This window comes from Podarcis pityusensis, assembly GCF_964106645.2.
Source record: "Podarcis pityusensis genome assembly, chromosome: 8".
NCBI lineage: Eukaryota > Metazoa > Chordata > Lepidosauria > Squamata > Lacertidae > Podarcis > Podarcis pityusensis.
Window position 1 is genome coordinate 68,215,138 of NC_138033.1, and position 21,088 is coordinate 68,236,225.

The window sequence follows — 21,088 nt, forward strand, 5'->3', positions numbered from 1 at the left end:
AGAGGAATGATGTACACCTCCTTAAGCACCTTAAAGGAAAGGTGGGACATAAATGTAGTCATGATAAACAAATGTCACCCCCATTCACTTCAAGGTACTTTGGTGCAAGAGCACTTTCCTGGTGGTGTGGCATGTTTTTGCATGGGAAAAGGGACGCGAGTGGCTCTGTGGGTTAAACCACAGAGCCTAGGATTTGTCGATCAGAAGGTCGAATCCCTGTGACGGGGTGAGCTCCCGTTGCGCGGTCCCTGGTCCTGCCAACCTAGCAGGCCGAAAGCACGTCAAATTGCAAGTAGATAAATAGGTACCACTCCGGCGGGAAGGTAAACAGCGATCTGTGTGCTGCTCTGGTTTGCCAGAAGCGGCTTAGTCATGCTTGCCACATGACCCAGAAGCTGTACGCCAGCTCCCTCGGCCAGTAAAGCGAAATGAGCGCTGCAACCCGAGTCGGTTATGAGTGGACCTAATGGTCAGGGGTCCCTTTACCTTTACCTATGGTAGCAAGCACTGTGCTCTCCAGATGTTGCCAGACTTCAAGAGTTGTGTCTGGCGTTCTTCACGCTCAGAATATACCCCTGCTGGCTTGTAGCCAACCAAGTCCTACTCCGAGTAGACCCACTGGAATCAATAGACCTAATTGGGTCATGCCCATCAGTGGGTTTCTTTTGAGCAGTGGGTTTCTTTGGGGTGGGTTTCTTTTGAGCAGGGCTAGCACTGAATGCAACCCAGCGAAGGGAACGGGCACGACCCCCAAGGTCTTTTAATTTTTATGCATCTACTCTGATTAAATCTCAGTGGCTGCCAAGGTTGTCTTCTATGAACTCCAGCCCATATGGCCAAGAGATGATGGGAGTTGCAGTTCAGTAGCTTCTTGAATGTGCCACATTGGCTACCCTTGCTTTTGGGGTGGGGGGTGAGATGGGAAATCAGAATGGCTCAGTTTACACATCTCATCCTCTGGCATCCTTATGTTTCAGTTCCCTCACTTCCTGACTGAGGTTGCCCCCTTGCCCCGCATCAAATAATTGATTGGATCAATGGGGAAGGGGATGACCTGCCTCCCACCTGCTCTAGTGGCCATGCCCATTTTTAAGCCACACTCGCTACCTCTGGCATGCCGCCTCTGGGGGCTTGGAAGGTGGCAATGTGGTCCTTGAGCCCGAGAAAGCTAGTCCCCCCTCCTTGAGATGGCAATGTCACCACTTGCTTCCAAATGTGGTAAGTGAGCACTGCTGCAATGGGAAGGGGGAGGCACCCTACTCATTTCTGCTGAGTGGGGCATCCCTGGACCTCTGCCCCCTGATGGAACCACTGCTTGAACTGGATGAGTTCTTAGGCTGTCCTTGCTATGGAATCCAGGGGGAGAGGGTTTATTTCATAGAACTGTAGAGTTGGAAGATACGACCAAGAGCCATCTAGTCCCCCCGCAATGAAGGAATCACAGTTAAATAATCCCTGATACATGGCCATCCAACCAGAGGATGGTGTTTCCACCAGACTGATTGATCTGAATCAGTATCAGAAAAGTGTGGTCAGGGGAAACAATGTCCTGTGATCCCCATCCTACTGAGATCCAATAGCAAATGTTGACCATGGAATCCAGGGAGATGAGTGCAGGATTCCTCACTAGGAAAAGAGGAGGATGGACTTCAGAGTGAACAGTAAAAAGGTTTAGGTTTGGGAAATGAAATCCTGTGTTCTCCCTCCTTCTCAGCTCTACTGCCTTTGGTGAAATCACAATTCTGTGTTGGTGTATATACCATTGTAGCAAAGCAACAACAGGAGCCCTCTGTAAAACCAAGACTGAAATTGCAGGGAAACAGGAACAGAGAACACAAAGTCCATAAAAAATTAGTAGGTTTTCAGCATATTAGTATTAAAAAGACAAAGACAAAGAGACATGCATGGAAACAGGAAATGAGACCTCCCTTTCTTTCTTAACAAACAAGAACATGATAATTAAGTTTCCCACACAAAACAAAAGTAGGGGAGCTTGAGGTTCTCTGCAGCTACCATCAGGGAGGGTCTTTCCTACAGACTTAAAATGGTTTAAACAGCAATTCTATCTTCCCAGGTAAAAATCTTAATAACTGCAGTTCTTGGAAGAAAGGCTAGGGGGAGCTATGAGAGAGAATTTTCACGGACCTCAAATCTCCCCAGGATCAGGGATGCTGTGACAGGGTGCATGAATACTGGGGTTATGTTGCATGGGGACCATCTTCAAAGTAAACCCACTGCAACGAAGAACGTAGACTTGTTTATTTCAATGGGTCTTCTCTGAGCAGAACTCAGCTGGCTGCAACCCGCAAGACCACCACCCAAATTTGTACATGTATCGATGCAGAGGGTGGTCTTCAAACAAGTTGAGAAGGTGGGCAGCTGGGCTCTCAACAGAACTTTGCAGTTTGCAAAGCAATGTTTCTTGAGTTTAAGAAAAGAGTGGTGATGTGAGAGGCAGTTGAAAGGATCTCTACCACTTCACCAATGCTCCTGCCAAGGATTCTTGCTTCTTCCTTTTTCAAGGCGAGGAGTGGCAAGCTATGGCAGTATGAAACAAGTGCTGGGTTGAACCTATTTCTCCATAATTCAACAGCCAGCGAGAATCTTGGTCTCTCTAAAGCAGGGCTGGAGAAGCAATGGTCCTCCAGAAGTGGTTGGACACCCATGGGCCTCAGCAAGCATGGGTAATGGCAAGGGATGATAGGAGTTTTATTCCAGCAACATCTGGAGGGCCACAGATTCTCCACCCATGACCTACAGCAGGAGTAGGCAAGGTAGTGACCGCCTGGTTTGCTTGGGCCACGACTCCCTTCATCCTCAATCAACAGGGGTGATGGAGGCTGCTATCCAAAAACTTCTGGAGGGGACCACATTGACAGGTCCTGCTCCACAGCCTTCTGTATCCCTTCTAGCCGCTAGCATTTCATGGTGACCTAGTGCAGAAGCAGCCACGTGGCTGGAAGGAATTTCGAAGGATGCGGTAAGACAGGGAGGTTTGCTGACTGCCAATTGCACTTGGCAAGTTCTCGGACTTATTAAAAAACTGAAATAAAAACCCCCACCACCAAACCATCTACCCAAGGCTACCTCTCCTGTAATTAAGGTATGCAACCTACCCCACCACCGAGAAAAAGACCCTCAAAATTTCTAGCAACTCATGTCCATGTTTGATGCATTTTCTTGGTACCGCTCCCCACAGCAAATCTACAAAACACTGGCTCAGCCTATAAAACCCAAGAGAAATTGGCCGTGCAGGTTGACCCATTCGCCCTGCCCACCATCGCCTCTGAGGTTAGAGTGGTAGGCAACCCAACCCATAACTCCTGATGAAAACATGCCCCTATAATGTTTTGTGGGACCTGCCACTGCTTGGCTGCGAGTTCCCAGTGTTGGCCATTGCTCATGGGGACCTTCAGCGAGGAAAGGAAACCAGACGGGCTGAACCCCCTTCGTCACCATGAGAGGGAAAACTGTGGAAAATATCCCAAGGGTACACCTACCTGATTTTTAGCCTGCCTGTACAGAGTCTGTTTTATTGCCTCAGAGTCTAAGGTGGGGTTATACACATCTTTAACTTCAAAAGCTTCCTCGGACGCCTTGCGTAGATCCAGCCCCTTCCCAAACTGCGGTAACTGCTCCAAATCTAACAGGCCGGCTTCGTCCTCCTCAACACACCTGTACCAATGACCAGGAGGGGAGGGGAGGGGTGGACCTGTTAGCGCATCTGACTGTTCACAAACGGGGCCAAGGTGAGCGTCGCCAAACTCGGGCAGGGGCTGACAACATGCACAGACTGTGGAGGAGCTGCCCGGAAGCTACATGCAGGACGTGTTAAAGGGAGAGGGACACACACAACACACACACACACAGAGAGAGAGAGAGAGAGAGAGAGAGAGAGAGAGAGAGAGAAGGAGAGACAGGCACATGGACGGACAGACGAGGGGCTTGCAAATGACACCGAGGAACAAGCAAAGCATGGCGTGGGCATGGCTGTGTGAGCTTGGATCGCACGCCGTCTCACTGGCATGTGGTGCTGCATGCGCCATTTGGTCTCACTGCCCAGCTGAGGAGCTCTCCCTGGAGATGCCTCAAAGGGGTTCTCAGTGCCCCCTTGTACCAGGGGTGAGGAAGCTCAGGCCCAGAGGCCAGATGTGCCTGCCCTGGCCCTGCTATACATTGCAACCCTTGGGATGCTCCCCAGACCCCATTGCTCCTGCGATGCCCACCCCCACACACCAAGTGCTTCTGCTTGGCGGGATTGGGTCCTTGCACTCTGATAATGCCTCTTGCTTGCCTGTATGGGGGTGTGTCAGCACCAGGTGGTGCCCATCCAGACTGGTAGGGTGGAAGGCGGGGAGGTCAACAGCAGGTGGCGCCAGAGCCAACAACAGGCTGAGCCAAACAGTTGTTCCCAGCCTCCTCCCTGCCGAGTTCTACAAAGGGCAGCACTGAGACCAAGGAGGAAGAAGCTGCGGGCGTCTGCTCGCATGTGTGTGTGTGTAGCTGAAAGTTATGGACTTCATAATGGTGACAAAAGAGTCCAAAAGGGCCCCTCTAGGCTCTGGAGCACCTAGTTCCCTCAGGGTAATGCCATGGTGAAGAGCAAAAACAGCAAGGGCCTCACCAACTGCAGGTGAAATATGGTGAGCATAGAGGGTTTCAAAACACTGCCATGATGAGTGGATTGAGCCTCACAGTCTTTCCTGAAAAATGCTGGGTGATCCATAGTACACTTGACTATGCCTTATTTCCCAGCCGTGTGTGTGTGTTTGCGTGAGGTTGAGAGTTCTCATCCATGCTGGGAGGGACACAAGCTAGAGAGGACCTTAGACGTGCCTGCCAGGGCATACAGGGACCCATGGGAACTGCACTTCCCATGATCCCTGGATGCCTTGGATGAAGCAGACATGTGTGAAGGTGCCCAAAGGCTCTCTCTCCAGCCTGCGGAAGCTTGCATGGGATGCTGATGATGTTCCGTGGCTTTGCCTGTCACCGCAGCTCAAGGCCAATGCTGAGAGCTGAGCTAGACTCCCTTCATTGCAGAGGTACCGATGCACCTCTAGGGTGGATGCTATAGCCACGCCGAATGGATGGTTCACGATCCCCCCCCCCCCACGACTTGCCAATGAGGGGTGGGAAAAGCAGGCGTTCCCCCCACCACACACTGAAAGTCCTGTCCCACCCACCTTCGGGTGCGGTCAAAACTCATGGTAAGGGACGTGGCCTCTTCATCTTCCTCATCCTCATACCCTCCTTGCGGCTCTGTCGTCGGCGATGCCGTCTCGTCCTGCGACTTCCCCGTCAGGCTGTCATCGTCTTCCTCTTCCAGTTCTTCCTCCTCCTCGTCGACATCCTCCGTTTTGTCATTTGCGAGGCCATGGCACTGGGAGTTGCCATCAGCATTCTGGATTTCAGGCCTGCGGATTGCAAATGCAAAGGTTTTTGGAGGGGGGTTGCGGTAAACAGAGAGCAAAGATGACTTTCAGTTTGTAAAGGTGCTTTTCGGCTGTTGGGTTATAAGAAATATGCTAGGACATTTTCTCATCCACATACCTTCCTAACCTCTGCTCCTTTGAGAATGTCTTACGCCCAGGAAAGTAAAAAGGTAAAGGTAAAGGACCCCTGGACAGTTAAGTCCAGTCAAAGGCGACTCTGGGGTTGCGTCGCTCATCTCGCTTTCAGGCCAAGGGAGCCAGCGTTTGTCCACAGACAGCTTTCCAGGTCATGTGGCCAGCATGACTAAACTGCTTTTGGTGCAACAGAACACTGTGACAGAAACCAGAGCACACGAAAACACTATTTACCTTCCCGCCACAGTGGTAACTATTTATCTACTTGGACTGGCGTGCTTTCAAACTGCTAGGTTGGCAGGAGCTGGGACAGAGCAACGGGAGCTCACCCCGTCACGAGGATTTCAACCGCCAACCTTCCAATTGGCAAGTCCAAGAGGCTTAGTGGTTTAGACCACAGTGCCACCCGCGTCCCATTCTTTTTACCTGGAAAGTACATGTCCCATGGCCTACAGCTTCATGGGCTACAACTGAGCGCACTCCTTACAGCATCCCAGGTACTAATGGATCTACTTTTAGGGAGAGGCATACCTAGGCTCCCTTGTGCCTCTGAAGTCAGGAGAGACCATGGACCAGAAACTCAAAAAGTTTGCTTTTTGTCGCTCTCTGCATTCGCCAGTGACTTTCCCCCGGTGACCATCAGGGTCAGGTCTGGTCTGGTCTGCCTCCCCTCCTCCACCTTGGTCCAGTCTGCCTTCTTCCCTCCTCCCTCAGTTTGCTGCTTTCCCTTCTGCCTCCCCCATTCCAGTGTGGTGTAGTGGTTAAGAGCGGTAGACTCGTAATCTGGTGATCCGGGTTCGCTTCCCCGTTCCTCCACATGCAGCTGCTGGGTGACCTTGGGCTAGTCACACTTCTCTGAAGTCTCTCAGCCCCACTCACCTCATAGTGTGTTTGTTGTGGGGGAGGAAGGGAAAGGAGAATGTTAGCCGCTTTGAGACTCCTTCGGGTAGTAATAAAGCAGGATATCATATCCAAACTCTTCTTCTTCTTCCATTCCCTCCTCCAACTCCTCACCCACTCTCATTCTTTCTTCCCCCCAAACTCCACTGGGCGCTCCACTCACACATCTAACAGTGCCACTGGGAAAAGGCGCAGCTGCCGTGGCCCCTGTCAGCAACCATATTTCTCTGCCAAGGAGCCCAGAACAGCCTGCACACCTTGCCCGGCCACCCGGAGCGGTGGAAAAGCTGCTGGGAGAGTTCATAGCAGGCGGGCTCCTAGTCACTCTGACCAAGAGTGAAGAGACACACTTTTTGCACCCCTTTGGGTCTGTGCCCTTGGTGGGCCAACTTGACCAGTCCGTAAGTACACCCCTGCTTTTAAGCCTCTTCTCTTTACCTGAGCTTTTGGCCCTTAATTTGAAAGGACTGGAATTGTGGCTTCTTTTAGTGGGTAGGATAACTAAGCCCTGCCTTTTATCTGTATAGCTGGGTCTGTCTTTTTTTTTTAATTTGGCTGCTCTTAATTGTCTTTAATGGTTTTTTAAAAAATAATCTTGATTCCCACATTAAAAATTTACACATAATCAAACACATTGTTCTGTTATGAAAGAAAAAGAATTTACACAAAAAGAAAATAGAAAAACAAGAAAAAAGATGGGGAAAAATAGGAAGAAAGTTTAACGAAGTTAAATTGTCTTTAATGTTAAGTTGCTTCCGGTCCCTTGGTGAGAAAAGCAACAGCAGCAGCAACAACAATTTGCACGGTGTTTGAGATTGCCATAGTATACTTAAGGCACTATGGAAAACTTTTATTTCCCAGGGATCTTCGCTGATGCTCTGAAACGGCCTGTATCCTAAGCTGGATGGAAATGACACTCAATCGATATAACACAGCTGAGCTGGAGAAGTTCACAGCCCATGCCAGGTAAATAAGGAACTTGAATGACATCACTCATTTCAAAGTTCTGTATGCTTGGCTGGCTATAAACCCGGCGCTGACAGCTTGCCATGCTTAATTCAGATGATATCTTTGCCACAGGCCCACAAGGATCCAGGAACAACATTGTCCCAGACAGAAAATAAGCATCGACCCTCAAGAGCCATCAGAAATGCCGTGATGAGTGTCTGACTTGGGGGCCCCACTCCAAACATGGAATTCTCGATGCAAAAAAACCACACACACAAATTAAGTATTTTTTTCTTTCTTTCTTAAATGTCCATGTTCACATTACATGGCATTTGGAAAGATCAGAATAGCCTGATCGTAATTGAACTGGCACTGCCTAGTAGGATGTAGAGAGAGAGAGAGTATTTATTTGTGTGCAGGGTACAAAAAGGACCCTATTTATTTCTTCTCTTGGTTCGTAAGCTGATTAAATATCCCCCCCCCCAGCCAATGTGAGGTTTAAAAAAATTAAGGGTAGGGAGCACACAAGCTTCCTGTGAGCACTGCATCTCATCACATAGTCTAAACAAGCTCAGAAGCTGCTTGTAATTAAAAAACAACAACAAAAACCCACACATATGAAAGCCAGGTCCCCCCAATTTCATTCTCCCTAGAGATCAATTATGCCAGTCTGCTGAGGATTCCACCTCTAATTTGGTATCAATTTGTGTGTGTTTGCAACTAACGTGGAAAGATTCCTGATTTTCCACCAAAACTCCATCCTTGACTTTTCAGGGTTTCCTTTTCTCATTTAGATCTAAAGCACAAAGTTTTAAAAGCAAACTATTTCACAGGGTTTTTGTGTTTTGTTTTGTTTTGTTTTGGTACTGAATGAGATTGCCATATTTTCCTCTTGGCCAGTGCTGGTGTCCACCTCCTGCCTAAGCCTGTTGTATCAAGCTGCTAAGATGCTCCGAATCCATTCTGAGGGAATAGGGGCAGTGGGAAAAGGTCACATTCAGCAGCCTGAGTTACTGTGGCAGGGAGTTCCATGCATGCTGAAATCTAAAGGTCAAATTAGCAGTAATGTTTATACAAGGTGAGGCTGAGGAAACCATTTTCTTATAGGTCGTGGAATCTGATTCCCGACACTCACAAATAAATCCTTGTACAGTGGTACCTCGGATTACAGACGTTTCAGGTTACAGACATTTCAGGTTACAGACTCTGCTAACCCAGAAATAGTACCTTGGGTTAAGAACTTTGCTTCAGGATGAGAACAGAAATCGCGCGGCGGCAGTGGGAGGCCCCATTAGCTAAAGTGGTACCTCAGGTTAAGAACAGTTTCGGGTTAAGAATGAATTAAGTTCTTAACCCGAGGTACTGCTGTATTCAGAAATCTAGCATGTCAACCTTTTCCCTGAAACACTATTTTCTACGTGTGAGGATTTTTTTACTCCATTTTTTGTATGAAGGAGCACTTTTGTGTTTTGTGAGCCCCCACCTGCAGTCTGTTCCGAAGCAGCTCAGACATGCTCTATCATCACACTGTAGAATTGGGTTGTAAATACCAAACTAAGTCAGAAGTGCACTATAATGATAATGCAAGCAATCCATTTCCATAAGGCTGTTTCCTAATTCCTTTAAGCTCTTCCCCAAAAATCCTTGCAGATGTCTGCTGAGGTTGTTACTGTCACCATAGTGAAAGTACAAAGTTGTCTTAGATCGGGTTTTCCCACACTTGGATCTCCAGCTGTTTTTGAACTACAGTTCCCATCATCCCTGACCACTGGTCTTGCTAGCTAGGGATGATGGGAGTTGGAGTCCAAAAACAGCAATACATGTGCTCTACCTCTGAGCTAGGCTAGACACCCCACTTCCCAAAATTAATGTCTAACCAAATGGCCCCTTCCCCATTGTGAGGTTAGGCTCTGATCCTGATCCGGAAGCTCACAATTCATACTCTCCCAGCTTCATCACTAAAAACATGTTGAAACTCAACTCACCTTTTATCTGCTAAGCCCGACGATTGGTTCATCTCGCTATTTGCAATAAAGTTTCTGATTTCGGAGAAATACGAGTCTTCCTTCTCATCTAAAAGTGCATGGTTGTCTGATTCTGAGGTCGGCGAGGAGGCGTTGGTCCCCAGGTGGTTCGTGATGACGCCCGTGTGCTGGCTCACTGCGGTGCCGGAAGAGAACAGGCGCACATTAAACAGAGGACTCCTTCAAGCAGAAGAATGTCCTCTGTAAAGAAGGACACACAAGCAATCTAATGAATGAAAACAAGCCAAATTGACCTGGGAACAACACTTATCCAAAGATCGCCTCATTGGGTTCTCTGCCTCTGAAAAAGTGTTTAAAAAGCGGTCGGAGGTGGGAAAATCAAGGCTCGCCTTTCACTCGTACAATTCTGGGCCTGCACCGTTCCCCATTACCTGGCACACTCTCGTGTTCGTGCTTTTTCAGGTGTCGGTCGAGATTGGTCTGCTGGCCAAAGCAACGATTACACAGGTGGCACTTGAATGGCTTCTCCTTGTTGTGGATGTTTCGGACGTGGCGCTGGAGGTTGGATGAAATGCTGAAGGACCGGTCGCAATATTTACATCTGGAGGGGGAAAGAAGAAAGACAATGTGGGGGGAAACCCAGTAACACGGGAATAAAAGAAGTTGTCTGCAATGGTTGGTTCTCGGGGGGCAAAAGGAAGCTTGTGCAAACAGTTCATTAGCTGTGGTTCCTGCATTGCAGGGACTTGGATTGGATAACCCTTAAGGCATGGGTAGGCAAACTAAGGCCCGGGGGCTGGATCTGGCCCAATCACCTTCTAAATCCGGCCCGCGGACGGTCCAGGAATCAGCATGTTTTTACATGAATAGAATGTGTCCTTTTATTTAAAATGCATCTCTGGGTTATTTGTGGGGCATAGGAATTCGTTCATCCCCCCCAAAAAAAATATAGTCTGGCCCCCCAGAAGGTCTGAGGGGCAGTGGACCTGCTGAAAAAGTTTGCTGACCCCTGCCTTAAGGGCTCCCTTTCAACTCTACAATTCTACGAGTTCCTGGGGTGGTGGTGCTTGAGAGGGCCTCAAATGTGGTGGCCCTCAGACTCTGGAACACCCTCCCCTCTGCAGTTCATCTGAACTCACTACTGCATACATTTTGACATCAGTTGCGCCTTTTTGCCCAAGCTTTTGAAGGTGGACTGTATTACCCTAATTTTTTTTTATTTTTATTTTTGGCTACACAAAACCCTCCCTGGAATCTCATGCTGGGCAATGGCTGCATACAACCAAATAAACACGCAATCACACTTGCTGCTAGGACCCCAGTAGGAAGCAATCTCCTTTCATTTGCTGACTGTTGCTTTTACGATTATTACGTGCTGTGATATTTGTTTGTGTTGGTTGTGGGGGGTGAGAGGGGGGAGGCCTTATTGATACTACAATTATTTTACTGTCAGCCACTTTGGATTGTGCGGAAGTATAAGTAGAGAAGCTTACAAAAATAGCTAAACAAATAAAAACAAGGCCAAACCACACAATAAAAGGGAATGATAAACTACCAACTACCTAGGTTGGCACCTGAATAATTTACTATTGTAATAATTACAAGAAGTTCCTGCAACAAAATGGAGTGCTCCTGTACAAGGTTCCAACCAACCACGCCTTGTTTTTGGATACTCCATTCCACCATTTTCTCAGTTTTCTGGGGTTTCCTTTCCCTTCTAACACTTGGCCCTTATTGGGCTGTTTTGGGGTTTCCTCCCACTTTGGGTTTTTTCTTTTTCTCTCTAAAGAGTTTAGTGCCTCTGCAAACCTTGAGGTTTAGCTAAACAGGGACCCAAAATCTGATTGATTGTGATGATGGTGATGACCACCCCTTTCCTCCTAGGAGCTCATTGGTGTACATTGCTCTCCCCCTCCTCAAAACAACCCTACGAAGTAGATTAGGCTTAGAGCTGGGGAGCAGCCGAAGGTCACCCAGCAAGCTGCATGGTCGAGAAGGGATTTGAACATCACACTAGTGCTGGGAAGAATTGAGTTTGTTATGGCTACTGTAGCTGCTAATATTGGAGTTGAGGCGGTTAATGATGGCAGCTGCAATAAGCAGCGGTACCAACCTTGGCCCAGGAAGGTTTGTGAGGCTGAATTGAATTGAACTGAATTTTATTATTTCGGTCACAGACCAGGTCCAGCCCACATACAATATCAAGGAAGTCATAAAACAGGATAAGAATACATTTGAATTTGCAATTAGGTATAACAGGGACAATACAGATATAGCAACAGTTAAAAAATATATAAATTAAAAACTTAGTCACTAACATATAACCTAAAATTATCATTTAAAACCTTAATCATTACGATAGCACAGCTTGTTCCCTAAGTTTTATGGCAATCGCACAGAATTTGGCTACCCTTAACGTGATCTCAGGATCCTTGTCCTCTACCAGGGATTTTAGACAGGTTTGTAAAAAACTAATGTGCAAGATCTCCAGATTTCCTGAAGAGGGCAGCATTGGGGCACCCAAAAACGGAATTGGGATTTCAGTGCCTGCTGAAGTCAAGCTTTGTTCCCTCCTTTGAGGCGTCCCCCTCTCCGCCAACAGGACTGCTTATTAGATTTGCTAGCACTTGTATCCTTCAGCCTATTGATGCAGAGTACACAGAGTTTGTTTTCTTAAAAATAAACTTTCAAAGGAGGGGAGCAATTGTCACAATTCTACATTATGCAGACAGCACATACTTTCCAAATGCGCTACAGCTGGGACTGAGACTAAAAATATCTCCCCTATTATTTTTGGAAACAGCGGATATACATTTATGAAACACTCTCCTTTTTGTTTTGTTTTTTGGACCCCGCATTCAGCTTGTGATTTGCCGGCTTTGAAAAACGAGCTGGACTCAAGGTGTTACATGTCACAAAACACTGTCATTAAATTCTCCATTCTGAGGGGAAGGCAGGCTTGCTGAAAAGCAGAGTCATTTCAAATATTTCTGGAGGTGGTGTTGGCAACTTTTAGGGGCATAATAGGAAATTTCAGAACAAGTCAGATTCTGAAAACACAGCTTAACCCTGGCTTGGCCTCACTGAGCCATAGACTAAGTAAGCCACGGTTTCTGGGCTTTAGACATCATGGGAAACTGTGGTTTGTTTAAAAGTGGAAATGGAAACTTCTGAACATGACGCTTTGCAACCATGAGGTGCAGCAGGAGAACACGTGAACCTGAGGCACATAAAAGCTTGTTAACATAGTAAGAAATCGTGGTTTCCTATTACATCTGAACTAGGCTACAGTGGACAGGGACTCTCAAAGTACGTGGTCTGCAACACAGGGAAAGCCGTTGCTACTGCCCTCCAACAAAAACACACAGGTGTGTATCCAGTCCTACTCAGAGTGAAATGGGTGGACGTGGCTAACTTAGGCCAATTAATTTCAGTTGGTCTACTTTGGAGTAAGACATAGGACTTGGCCATGCACATATATTGTTTCAAGTGTGTTTTAAGTGCATTATACAGATGTAACACTAGATGGCGACAGTGAGCTTACGGCAATTTCAATATATTTTTTAAAATGCTTTTTTTTTTTTTTTTTAAAAAAAAGCATTTTCACAGTGTTTTTAATATGTGTCTAGATTCCACCACAGTGGCTACAAACCACATGCCCTATACCCCAAAGCTCTTAGTCAACCAATTGTCCTGGTCCCATCCCTACTCTGCCATGAAGCTCAATGGGTGACCTTGAGCTAACCACTGCCTCTCATCCTAACCTGCCTCACAGGGTTGTTGTGGAGAGTAAATGAGGATGGGGAGAAGCATATCTGCCACCTTGAGCTCCTTGGGGGAAAAGCTGGGACATGAGGCCCTTAATCTCAGGGTTGTGGGTTCAAGCCCCACATTGGGCAAAAGAATGGGCTACTTGTGACCCTTATGGTCCCTTCCAACTCTAAAATTTTACAATTCTATGAAATATATTTCCACCATATCTGTTGCTGAGGTCTCTTTCCTTTCTGGGCTACCAAATTCCTGGAACTGTAAGGACTTTGGGGAACATTTGAGTCACACCTCTGTTCCTGACAACAGGAGTGAGGAGCCTCCTTCATTCCTGGGGTGAGTTTAAAACGGAACAGAAAATATGAAAAGATGTTCTAGCTTCTTTAAGAGACAAAAAAAGGTACGCAGGTCATGATCCAATGGTCCATCACCTATATTATTTGCTGGCACCGTTTGCCATTTAAAGCATATTTTCCTGTTCCTTTTGTTAAAAAATAATAATTGATGACTTCAAAGAGCCTTGTGCAAATTAAGAAAAAGCACCCATTGCCTATCTGTTCTGGAAGTCTTTGAAAAGTTACTCTGGAGAGCCCCTCGCTTGAGCTGTGAGTGATGGGCACAGAAGTTAGGATACAGAGTTTAGATAATTACCTTGCTTAAAAAAATCAAAACCAGAGGAAGATGTTAAGAAGGCTCTATCTCATGGCTGAGCATACGAGGAGTGAGGGAAAACAGTTATTGGGTTATTTGAGTTCTCAGAGGGGTCACTGTGCTGCTTTTAATCACTGACCTAGACAAAGAGAGGGGCTGGCTTTGCATTCAGAGAAGCAGGAGGCCTGAACTGAAACTTCACAATTTCATGAACAGTTTCGGAAATCTTTCCCATTCTCAAGTTCTTCCTGAACTGTTGGGGGCGAATTTCCAGTCCTCCCCTGGAGAGGATGTGGAGATAGGGTCTACCCCAGATTTGCCACCCATGAATTCAAGAGGCAACTGTGGACCCAGTTTCAACAGAGTTTGATATTATCTTAATCTTATTGCAGGAAGCAATGGGGCTTAGCCCCTACTTTTCCTCACCCAGACCAATAGACATAGGAAAATAGGAAGCTACTGTGTATCGGTCAATGTAGCTCAGGACTAACCACTCTGACTGGCAGTGGCTTTCCACAGTTTCATATGGGAGCTGAATTCTACCTGGAGAACAGATGCTCTACCACTGAGCTATGGCTTCCTCCACCCCCACCAATGTATTAGCTGGGGTTGATGTTGAGTTGTAGACTCTGGAGAACACCAGCTTGCAGAATCCCGCTGTAGGGAATCTCCCTGTCTTTCTCTTTATTCACTTGCTTTAATTGGTTTTTTTTCTCTCCAACTGATACAGAACATTGCATGGCCATTGAGCATGCTCACACACCATTGACTTTTTGAGATTTGCTTCTTTTTCAGAGAGGGGATACTCCTGCAAACCTTGCCAGCAACATCTGGAGGGTCGTAGTTCCCCCCACCTTTGCCTATACACATTTACCAGGGAGTACACTGCAGTGAAGTCAAAGAATTGTAGAATTGTATGACTGGAAGGGACCCCAAGGGTTATCCAGTCCAACCCCCTGCAATGCAGGAATCTCAGCTAAAGCATCCATGACAGAAGGTTGTTGCTGTTGTTATTTATTACTCCCCAGCCACTCTGGGCGGCTTCCAACAGAATATTAAAAACACAATACAGCACCAAACATTAACAACTTCCCTAAACAGGGCTGCCTTCAGATGTCTTTTAAAAGTTTATTTATTTGTTGTTTATTCCTTTGGCATCTGATAGGAGGGCATTTCACAGGGCGGGAGCCACTACCAAGAAGGCCCTCTGCCCGATTCCCTGTAACTTTGCTTCTCACAGTGAGGGAACCGCCAGAAGGCCCTCAGTGCTGGACCTCAGTGTCCGGGTAGAACGATGGGGGTGGAGACACTCTTTTGGATATACTGGGCCGGGACGTTGTTGGGGTTTACATAAGAGTAGAATCATCAGAGTTGGAAGGGAACACAGGGTTCATCAACTCCCTGCAACTTAGGAGCCACAGCTGAAGAATCCATGGCAGTAGACATGACCAGGATTGCCCTGGGAATTGGGATTGGAGCAAAGTTCATCAACTCAGCTCTGCTTTGCTTGCCCTGAAGTTCACGCTCACTCACAGTCAGGTGCTTGATTAATCTCTTCAGATTAAATAGGCTAACAAAGGAACTACTTAAGCAGCTGAAGTGGGGGGAGGGAAACGGTCCAAATATATGAGCTAGAACCTAGCAATGGGCTTCTTCCTGCCCAGGCCAAGCCAGAACGCTTTCCAAGGAGCCATTTGTTTTGCTAAAATTAGAAGCCAACATTGCGAAAAGAAAAAAAACCCAACAGTGGCCCTTGCTCTTTGCAAAACGCCACCTTCCCTCTCCGGAGTGCCATTACTATGCAGGATTGCCCAGAAGTCAAACCTTGATTGCTAAAAAATAATAAAAATGCACAGACTTTCCCCAACCCCGTTTCTGGGAGAGGACCAGGCCAAATACAACTTTATTTTGCTAACTTATGCTAAGTATCAAAGTCTCCTTTTTTGGAAGAAAAATGGACTGAACAAGCTGTGAATGATCTGATGTGTGCTTTGGGCTCCGGACAAGGGAACACGGCAGCATTCATCTCCTTCAAACAGCCAAACAGCCCAACAGACAGATTGGAAGAGCGGGGAGCGGGGAAGCAACTGCAGAATGCGCATGGGGGCGAGGCAGTGGCCATGGAAGCAGGTCTTGACCAAAATGAAAAATAAAACAAAAAACCCTAGCGCAGAGCTGAAAGCTCCCATGAGGACAGGGGCAGGGCTTTGGGGTGAAAATTGGAGACCTCGCTCTGCTGATGGAGAAGGAGGCTCCCCCAAATGCAACAGGGCCAGCTGAAAACATTTTAAAGTAATTGACACATGTCAAATATACTCTATCCCTGACCAAGTTCCCCAGGACTCTCAGAGAACCCAAGGTGTGCCTGAAAACCAGACACTCGTTTGTGAGTCCCATACTATGAGCATTGGGACGGGGTGGCACTGTGGGTTAAACCACAGAGCCTAGGACTTGCCGATCAGAAGGTCGGCGGTTCAAATCCCCGCAACAGGGGGAGCTCCCATTGCTCGGTCCCTGCTCCTGCCAACCTAGCAGTTCGAAAGCACGTCAAAGTGCAAGTAGATAAATAGGTACCACTCTGGCGGGAAGGTAAACGGCATTTCCATGCACTGCTCTGGTTTGCCAGAAGCGGCTTAGTCATGCTGGCCACATGACCCGGAAGCTGTACGCCAGCTCCCTCGGCCAATAAAATGAGATGAGCGCCACAACCCCAGAGTCGGCCACGACTGGACCTAATGGTCAGGGGTCCCTTTACCTTTACTATGAGCATTTGGGCACTCTTTTCATCGCCAGATCCTTTGCTTCTAACACTGTTTCTAGTGTTATAAATCTTGGGTGCCACCTCCCCTCTGCCAAGCCCAGAGGGTCCCAGGCACTCACCCAGGGTCTATGTTCCTTTGGAGAATTGAGGCATGGCGGAGACTGCCGTAGCTTTAAGAAATATTGTTTATTCATCTACTTACACCTTCAGTCTGCATGGAAGGAGTCCGGCTCTTACAGCATGGTCCTTTCAAGAAGGGCTTGTTCCCTACAGCAGTGCAGCCCTGAAGTCCAAGGCATCTCTCCCAGACATGATGAGCGCCGCAACCCCAGAGTCGGCCACAACTGGACCTAATGGTCAGGGGTCCCTTTACCTTTACCATTTATTAATTTCCAGGGTCTCGCTCCCCCCAGTCTATAACACTATAATAGAGTGGTCCTCCACAAGCTCTTTCCTTCTCCTCCACCACTTCTTTTATCCTTCCTTTGCTTCAGACCACCTCTTTCTTCCTGCTAAAGCTACTTTTATGCCCACTCTCTTTCACACACACCCTGCTGGCAAATCGTCTCAATAAATGGTTGAAATCCAACCTCCGCCTCTCCCCAAAATTGGACTGAAATTTCCCTTTACCCGGCGCCATTATGAAAAACTGCCATTATCCTAGTAAGTTTAACTCAAGAGTAAACCCACTGAAATTAATGGGCCTACATCAGTCATGCCCATTAATTTCAATGGATAAAACTCTTAGAAATTATTAGGTTTGTAGAGCTCCACCCCAGCAGATATTTTGCGGCTTATCTTCTGCTCCACACCGAACTCTAAAAGGGCACTTGTGGTAGAGAGGCCCTGAACATGGAGGCTCCATTCTGAGGCATCACAGCTAATGCTTATCTGCTGTGAGTCTGCTAGGTTTGTCTACGCTGAGTCACCATCCCATGATCCTGTGGCAATCAGTTCCACAGATAAATCAGGCTCCTTTATATTTGCCCCAAACCTTTCTTGCTGATAATTCTCTTCAGAAAAAAAAGTCTATATTGACTGTTTTCCGCTGTTTGTCCTGAGGTTTAAAGCTACGTTCTCCCTTACCTGTAAGGTTGCTCTCCTGTGTGTGTCCGCAGATGTCTCGTCAGATTTGCTGAACGCGGGAATATTTTACCACAGTACCTAGGAGGCGAGAAGACAGTGAAGTTCATACCCTAGTCTTATGGCTATCACAGGAACAGATGCTCTACCACTGAATGACAGCCTTCCTCCATGGCCCTTTGCTATAGTGGTGTGATCCAGAGGTTACTAACTGGCATGAGGGGGTAGAGGGAATCTCAAGCAAAGAAATCAGATAGAGGAAGAGGCTGTTTGTTTCATTTTCTTAGCTGAGGGGTCACCAACAGGGTGCCCATGTGTGCAATGGCATCCTTGAGGCTTCCTCCTGGTGCCCATGAAGCTTCTGAGCCCCCTGACACCACCGCACCGTGCCCCCTTGTTGGTGAGGCAGCTTACCTTCTTCCCCCTCAACAAGTCCATAGAGCTGAAGGAGGAAGTTGGGAAAGTGATGCTCTTTCCCACTTCCTCTTTCAACTGTATGGGCTTTTCAAGGCTCATATCAATGCTAATGGATCACTTGCAAAAGGGCAGTGTGTGGGGACACTCTTGCTACCTCTCCCTGGTGATCTGAAGGAGGAGAGAAGTGAACAGAGAGAGTTCTGTCCCAGATCTTGCATCCCACCTCAAGCCGAGCATTTTCTCTTCCTTGTTCTTTGCAGCAGCTGCTGGCGGCCCTTCGCTTCTTACCTGCAGGTATAGCGTTCTTTGCCCTTGCGCAAAATGGGGTCGGACAGCGTTGGGGGCGGCGACCGGAAGTTGAAGGGATGGTGCGGGAGGGGCTGCAAGGAAGCGCCGGCGTCTGCCTTCATGGCTGCAAAGCTCTCCAGTTTCTCCGTCATGGTTTCTATTGCCGACATCTGTTCAGAGAAGGGGGAAGGTTTGTCACCCGTAGTGGCCATCACAATTTGTTTATAGATTTTGAACAAGCAGGGTGGTGGCGGGATTCTAGATTCTATCAACCAGGCACGCCTATAAGCATCTAACAGATCTATCTATCTATCTATCTATCTATCTATCTATCATCTATCTATCTTTTATCTATCATCTATCTATCTATCTATATCTATCTATATCTATCTATCTATCTATCTATCTATCATCTATCTATCTATCTATCATCTATCTATCTATCTATCATCTATCTATCATAAATCTATCTATCTATCATAAATCTATCTATCTATCTGAGGAGATTTCACCCCTCCCATATCCAAGAATCTGCTGATGTTTCTCTGCTGATTCTCCAGAGAGGAGGGGGCGGTTTCTGCTCTCTACTTATTCCACTCCAGCCTCACATCAAAGAGAGAGAGAGAGAGACTGAGTGTTAGAGAGAGATTGTGTGTATAGATAAGGTTGCTGCTAAGAGCAGCTGCAGACACTCAGTGCAGTTCAGCATTTTTGTTTAGACCTCATTTAGCTCTGTATTGTGTATTATAGTTGTAGATAGAATAAAAGAAGATATTCTACAGAGCTGCTCTCCGAGTCATTTATGCTCTGCTATACTCTGCTATACTCTGCTGTGCAACGACTGTCTTCTTGTTGGAGTGAATCCGGTGCTCACAACTCTAAGCTGTGAGTCCACAGCACTTTGACCTGTTCCTGTACAGAAGGTGGTCTCTGGAACTGCTACCCAGCTTACCCAGCCCAGTCGGGGCTGAAATGTGTAAGTCCAGTTGGTAGCACTGGCTCAAGGGCGATGCTGACACTATCTATCTATCTATCTATCTATCTATCTATCTATCTATCATCTATCTATCAGACAGAGATAATTCTGAGTCGGGCCTAGCCACTCCACTTCCTTGATATTAATGAGATATTGCTCTGGAGTTCTTCTGCACATTATATGATGTAAGGTGCAAACATTTAGATCAGACCAGGCTGCAGGAGCCTGTCTGCTGCTTTATCATCACTTAGGGGTGGGTGAATGTTTCAGTTTGTCTCATTTTCCTATTACTACTACTACTACTATTATTAGTAGTATTTATTGAATTTATATACCGCCCTATACCCGAAAGTCTCAGGGCGGTTCACAGATAAGATCAAGATAAAAATCACAATATATATAATAAAAATAAAAGCAACAACCCAGTAACACCCCCTTCTACCTTTCAGCTTTCCACATTTCCACATTAGTGTGCGATGCTGCTGCTGATGATATCCTCATGAAAATTCACCAGCATTTTAGCCATTTATCTTAATATAATGTATTTTTATTATACTAGTTTTGCCAATGTACGCGTTTATGTGCACACTTTCTCCTAGTACATGCATTTTTAAAAACATGTTACTTGGCTGCAGAAGCTGCAATGCAAAATTCAGAGAGGTGTGTTTCAGTGCACATGCTTTCAGACCCTGCAATTTAGGTAAGTTGGCCTTTCAGTGAGAACCATCCTGTCCCCACTCCCAACTTGTTTTTTCTTCCAAATGTTCCTCCCATGTAGAAACCTGCAATAACTAGCACACTGGAGTCTGTGCTAAACATCTCTTCCTTATAGCTGGTTAACATTGTTCTGCAGGGGAAACAGCCCAATGAAGTAAAGCGAAATGGTTGCCCTGTAAGATAAATCTTTGCTGTGTTACGCCAAGAGCTAGGCGATTAAAAACTGTCTTAATGGTATCGTTATGCGGGAAGGAAAGAGCAACAGAGGCTGAGCAGGGTGAAAGGCTCAGAATTAAGAGTCCAGGGTTGTGGACGGGAGGTCACACTTTTGATGGTAGGAGGGATCTTTCAGTCACAAAACAAAGTGCTCTCTTGGGTACCTGGGAGAGCTGGCATTTGCCATGCTCCTGCTCTGTTGAAATGGGACTGGAGATAATGCCTAAGAATGCATACCACTTCTAATGACAGACGGATGTGCCAAATTCAGTTTCTCCGAAGTGTGAAGTCAGTGGCTTTACATTAAAATGTGGAACATGTACAGTCCCCCCCCCCCCAATTCCCTCCTATCTCTCTCTCTCTCTCTCTCTCTCTCTGTGTGTGTGTGTGTGTGTGAGAGAGAGAGAGAGAGAGAGAGAGAGAGAGAATGACTAAGAAAATAGGAGAGAAGGGAAGGGGGGAGAGGCAGAGACAGAGAGAATGAGTAAGAAAAAAAGGAAAGGAAGGGGAAGGGGGGAGAGAGAGAGAGAAGGAAAGAAAACAAGGGACAACATTAAGGAAGGAAGATAGATAGAGAGTGCTGCCCTGATCATTGAGGAATAAATTGCAGAAGGTTGACAACCAATCATAAACCTTAAAAAAGAAAATAAAAGGAGTCCCATAAAAGCCATTTTGTGTTATTTAATAGAACAGATCCTAGGCCTGTATGATAATAGCGCAAGGGAACAGAGGGCCAGCCCCCGCTGCCAGTCATGTAACAAAACCGAGCGGGTTGCAAAACACTTGGTGGATCTCGTCGAGGGTTCTT

The 21,088-nt window shown here is 46.8% G+C and overlaps 1 protein-coding gene across 5 annotated transcripts in view; it reads right to left on the reverse strand.

Annotated features, from left to right (window-relative positions):
* Window positions 1–21,088, reverse strand: part of PRDM16 (PR/SET domain 16) — a 454,646-nt gene that overhangs the window by 12,645 nt on the left and 420,913 nt on the right. For 2 of the 5 annotated variants that reach the window (XM_081016023.1, XM_081016022.1), the window contains exons 11-16: window positions 18,372–18,541; window positions 17,670–17,747; window positions 9,835–10,004; window positions 9,404–9,578; window positions 5,187–5,417; window positions 3,501–3,675 (exon numbers count right to left, since the gene is read on the reverse strand). In XM_081016023.1, coding sequence (XP_080872149.1) covers window positions 3,501–3,675; window positions 5,187–5,417; window positions 9,404–9,578; window positions 9,835–10,004; window positions 17,670–17,747; window positions 18,372–18,541 — 999 coding nt within the window. The remainder of the gene's footprint in view (window positions 1–3,500; window positions 3,676–5,186; window positions 5,418–9,403; window positions 9,579–9,834; window positions 10,005–17,669; window positions 17,748–18,371; window positions 18,542–21,088) is intronic. The other 3 variants (XM_081016025.1, XM_081016026.1, XM_081016024.1) reach the window with 2 other exon arrangements.